The sequence below is a fragment of the Bombina bombina genome, chromosome 3 (genome assembly GCF_027579735.1).
Source record: "Bombina bombina isolate aBomBom1 chromosome 3, aBomBom1.pri, whole genome shotgun sequence".
NCBI classification, from domain to species: Eukaryota; Metazoa; Chordata; class Amphibia; order Anura; family Bombinatoridae; genus Bombina; species Bombina bombina.
The window spans coordinates 47,796,859-47,802,742 of record NC_069501.1 but is presented as its reverse complement, the minus strand read 5'-3'; the positions used below and the strand labels follow the sequence as shown (position 1 = coordinate 47,802,742).

At 31.5% G+C, this 5,884-nt stretch overlaps 1 protein-coding gene across 2 annotated transcripts in view; it reads right to left on the bottom strand.

Moving 5' to 3' along the window:
- Positions 1–1,014: 1,014 nt before the first annotated feature.
- Positions 1,015–5,884, bottom strand: part of SIDT1 (SID1 transmembrane family member 1) — a 321,104-nt gene continuing 316,234 nt past the window's right edge. For both annotated transcript variants that reach the window (XM_053705818.1, XM_053705819.1), the window contains one exon: positions 1,015–3,138. In XM_053705818.1, coding sequence (XP_053561793.1) covers positions 3,076–3,138 — 63 coding nt within the window. In that variant the 3' untranslated portion in view covers positions 1,015–3,075. The remainder of the gene's footprint in view (positions 3,139–5,884) is intronic.

Here is a 5,884-nt window from a genome sequence, read left to right as displayed (position 1 = left end):
GACATTCTCCAACAATGTTAATAAATGTTGTGCATCTCTTAAATAACTTGTCAAAGACAACATTAATGGTTGTAAAATACTGTCCAACCACTGTGAGAGGGATTCACAAAGAGATCCTATACCAGACACTATAGGTCTTTCTTTTACTTCCTTCAAGGATTTATGTACTTTGGGCAATACATGAAAAATTTATAAGATAGGTTTTTTTACACACAAAAAATCAAATGTTTGCTGGTCAATGAATGCTGCATCTAGACCATTATCTAGTATAGATCTTAGCTCTGATTAGAATCTGTCCATAGGATTGAAACTTAATCTTTGATAATTAGAAACATCATCTAGCTGTCGCAAGACTTCTGTAATATAGCACTGTCTATCCCAGTTAACCACACTGCCCCCTTATCCGCCATCTTGATAACTAAATTACTGTTATCCTTAAGATTGTTTAAAGCCTCTGTTTTCTCAAGAGTTAGATTATAAACGGAGCAATGTGGTTTTCTGGATAGATCCTTACCCCTGTTTTCACTCGAAATATCCTTCATAAAACTGCTTGGAGTGAAGTTCCATAGACCCAAGTCAGGTCTGAGCCCACAAATCATATGAAAAAATAATGATATCTTGATAGTAGAGAACCTCTGAAATCCTCAACCCCTCTCCTTGGAGGCCAAGAACAAAAACAGGAGAGGGAAAGGAAGTGGGAGGGACTAAAGCTCTGTGAGGGTTCTTGACTTCTTCCTGATAGGCTGGAATATATCCCACATGTTATGAAGCTATGGACTCTCATAAGCTAAGAAAAAAAAATTGTTATAGCACTCATAAAATGCTGACTTTGAACAGCTTTATTTAAAACTATTTGTCTATCCCATTATTGCAATACTACAGTTTTACAGAACCATATCTGAGCAGAGCAAAAAGTAACAGAAACGGATGAACTGTAGAGATGTGCTTCATATTTGTTCCTGATTAATGGTTGTGGTTGGAAGAACACTCATATATGAAAGCACACAAACAAGGTGAAATGTAATTATTTTATTTACTTTTTTAATAAAGAACGGTATAATGTTATATTCAAGTACATTTGTCAATTTATTCAAAGTGATATTAAAGGGACAGTTTACCCAAAATGTTTCTCCCCTCTTCCCAATGATTTTTTACCTACTGGAGTGTATTAAGTTGTTTACAAGTAGCTCATTTACCATTATTTTGGCATTTCAAAATAGCTGATTTAGATTGTGGTATCCCTAGCTATACTGAAAGTATAAACTATTGAAAAGCCTATGTAAATTTGTAAACAAAGCCAACAAAATAAATTAAACTCCCTTTGGGGTGCATGATAGTTAAAGGGCCACTAAACCCAAAATCTTTCTTTCATGATTCAGATAGAGAATAGAAATTTAAACAACATTACAATTTATTTCCATTATTTATTTTGCTTCATTTTTTAGATATCCTTAGTTGAAGAAAAAGCAATGCACATGGTGAGCCAATCACATGAGGCTTCTATGTGCAGCAACCAATCAGCAGCTACTAAGCATATCTAGATATGCTTTTCAGCAAAGAATATCAAGAGAATAAAACAAATTAGATAAAATAAGTAAATTAGAAAGATGTTTAAAATTGCATTCTCTTTCTAAATCATAAAAGAAAAAATGTGGGTGTCATGTCCCTTTAAGTAATAAAATGTTAATTTCCCATTGTTCTCTCTAAGCATTGAGCTTTGGTTTACAGATAAATATAAGATAGGTAAGTATGTGCATGTACATAAAGTGATAACATAATGAGATCTGATATTACCTGCAAGCTCAACCCATTTTAATAGGTTGTGGATTAATAAATAAACAAAACCAACCAATTCATATACACAAATAAACCTGAAAATGAAATTTCTCATACATTTTATACTCTGTAGCTGGAACAACAAGTCTTTGGAAATACATTAAGGAAAAAACTATTTTACAGTATACTGTCCCTTTAAATACCAAGACAGCTTTTGGTGTGTAATACACCTATAAAGTCACGCTTGTGTTCTAGGAACATTCTGGCTTTTAGCAAAATAACCCATGAGGTGTCTACTGGACATGACAATAACTGTTCTGGGGTTGGCAATGCCCAATCAAATCAACAGAACTTATGAATGGAAGAATCTCATTAAATACTATTGAGTGTTGAGGATTCAACTTTGGCAGTGCACATGATATTGGCAATTTGTTAGTAAAATATTTATCTTATAAAATATAACGTTTATTCTTTTGATGGGCGTGAACTTCATGTGATACGGACTGTAGGCCAACTGGGAGCACCAATGAACTTGCCACAAAGAAGAAAGACAAATAGGAGGAATCTTTTTTAAATCTTCTTAATTAGGAAAGTCCTAATAGATTAGTGTGTAGGAACATATACATCTGTTTGTACAAATAAATTAATAATTTAAGTGATCACCAAATTCAACATAACAAACACACACAGTTTCGAAAAAATTGTAACCTATTCAAGCAAATAGATTACTGTGAGTTTCTCCAGTAAAGGACATATATTGAATGCCCAAACATCAACATATAAATGTTTCTGCTCCTCACAAGACATAGTTTTGTTTCCTCATTTTCTCCATCATTTTGTTTTAGATTTCAAGGCAGTGATTTTACCCTTCTGATGAACCAAACATTATTAGCTCATCACCAATGCTGTGTCCTGCATGACTTAGTGTTGAGTTGCTTCAATCCTTAATTTATTAAGGAAATCCAGGATTGAAAGTAAATGTATAGAACTGCAGATATAAGACAACACCATTATTCATTTTGGTGCAGAGATGTTAGAACGTCAAGTGAATTATTCACAAGGCTGGGTGTTGTAGGCAGGTAACCATACTTGTAGGGCTCAGGCTCTCCTTGTAGGCAGCATTTTCAATTGGCTGTAGTGGTAATCTAAGGAGAACATTCTTACTTTCCATTGGCTTGTGCCTTCAACTAGATCTTCCTGTAGCAGCTGCCTCCTGGGCTGGCACGCCAGTTGTTCTTGGTGACAGAGACGCATAGAAGAAAAGGAGAAATTTTATGTTGAGACAACGTCTCCTGCCTCCTAAAACACTGGAATCTTATCTCTGCGTACAGCATCTAAATCATCATCCAGCGTGAGAAGTACCTGGAATAAAAAAACACGTTAATTATCTGGAGATAAATAACCAGGTTGTGAACTGTTTAATTAAACATAATCAGAATGGGTTATGACAAGGGAAATATTTAGCGCCAAGCTTGTGGTGTAAAATATTTAAAATATCCTTGCATGAAAAAATAAAGTGTAAATAAAAAAAAAAAAAGGTTTGCAATAAAAATCAGAATAGAAAATGTAAATAAACATACACAAAATTATTGCTGCAAATAATACGGGCTAGATTACAAGTGAGGCACAAACATTTTTGTGCAAGCGATATCGTGTTTTCGCGAGCCTTTTTAATTGCGCTCATATTACAAGTTGAGCGAAATAGCTATCTCAGAGCTGTGGTTAACTGTTTTCCGAAACGAAAAAGTTGCACAAAGAACTTCAAAAATACATTACATAGTACAGTTACACTCATATTAACACTGTCTAATAAATACACATTGCATAGTACAGTTACAGTCATATTAACACTGTCTAATAAATACACATTACATAGTACAGTTACAGTCATATTAACACTGTCTAATAAATACACATTACAAAGTACAGTTACAGTCATATTAACACTGTCTAACAAAAACACATTACACAGTACAGTTACAGTCATAATAACACTGTCTAATAAATACACATTACAAAGTACAGTTACACTCATATTAACACTGTCTAATAAATACACATTACATAGTACAGTTACAGTCATATTAACACTGTCTAATAAAAACACATTACACAGTACAGTTACAGTCATATTAACACTGTCTAATAAATACACATTACATAGTACAGTTACACTCATATTAACACTGTCTAATAAATACACATTACATAGTACAGTTACAGTCATATTAACACTGTCTAATAAATACACATTACAAAGTACAGTTACAGTCATATTAACACTGTCTAATAAATACACATTACAAAGTACAGTTACAGTCATATTAACACTGTCTAATAAATACACATTACATAGTACAGTTACAGTCATATTAACACTGTCTAATAAATACACATTACATAGTACAGTTACAGTCATATTAACACTGTCTAACAAATACACATTACATAGTACAGTTACACTCATATTAACACTGTCTAATAAATACACATTACAAAGTACAGTTACAGTCATATTAACACTGTCTAATAAATACACATTACATAGTACAGTTACAGTCATATTAACACTGTCTAATAAATACACATTACATAGTACAGTTACAGTCATATTAACACTGTCTAATAAATACACATTACATAGTACAGTTACAGTCATATTAACACTATCTAATAAATACACATTACACAGTACAGTTACACTCATATTAACACTGTCTAATAAAAACACATTACAAAGTACAGTTACAGTCATATTAACACTGTCTAATAAAAACACATTACAAAGTACAGTTACACTCATAATAACACTGTCTAATAAATACACATTACATAGTACAGTTACAGTCATATTAACACTGTCTAATAAATACACATTACATAGTACAGTTACAGTCATATTAACACTGTCTAATAAATACACATTACATAGTACAGTTACAGTCATATTAACACTGTCTAATAAATACACATTACATAGTACAGTTACACTCATATTAACACTGTCTAATAAATACACATTACACAGTACAGTTACAGTCATATTAACACTGTCTAATAAATACACATTACATAGTACAGTTACACTCATATTAACACTGTCTAATAAATACACATTACATAGTACAGTTACAGTCATATTAACACTGTCTAATAAATACACATTACATAGTACAGTTACAGTCATATTAACATTGTCTAATAAATACACAGTACATAGTACAGTTACAGTCATATTAACACTGTCTAATAAATACACATTACAAAGTACAGTTACAGTCATATTAACACTGTCTAATAAATACACATTACACAGTACAGTTACAGTCATATTAACACTGTCTAATAAATACACATTACACAGTACAGTTACAGTCATATTAACACTGTCTAATAAATACACATTACAAAGTACAGTTACAGTCATATTAACACTGTCTAATAAATATACATTACAAAGTACAGTTACAGTCATATTAACACTGTCTAATAAATACACATTACAAAGTACAGTTACAGTCATATTAACACTGTCTAATAAATACACATTACAAAGTACAGTTAGTCATATTAACACTGTCTAATAAATACACATTACATAGTACAGTTACAGTCATATTAACACTGTCTAATAAATACACATTACATAGTACAGTTACAGTCATATTAACACTGTCTAATAAATACACATTACATAGTACAGTTACAGTCATATTAACACTGTCTAATAAATACACATTACACAGTACAGTTACAGTCATATTAACCTGTCTAATAAATACACATTACAAAGTACAGTTACAGTCATATTAACATTGTCTAATAAATACACATTACATAGTACAGTTACAGTCATATTAACATTGTCTAATAAATACACATTACATAGTACAGTTACAGTCATATTAACACTGTCTAATAAATACACATTACAAAGTACAGTTACAGTCATATTAACACTGTCTAATAAATACACATTACACAGTACAGTTACAGTCATATTAACACTGTCTAATAAATACACATTACATAGTACAGTTACAGTCATATTAACACTGTCTAATAAATACACATTACACAGTACAGTTACACACATAATAACACTGTC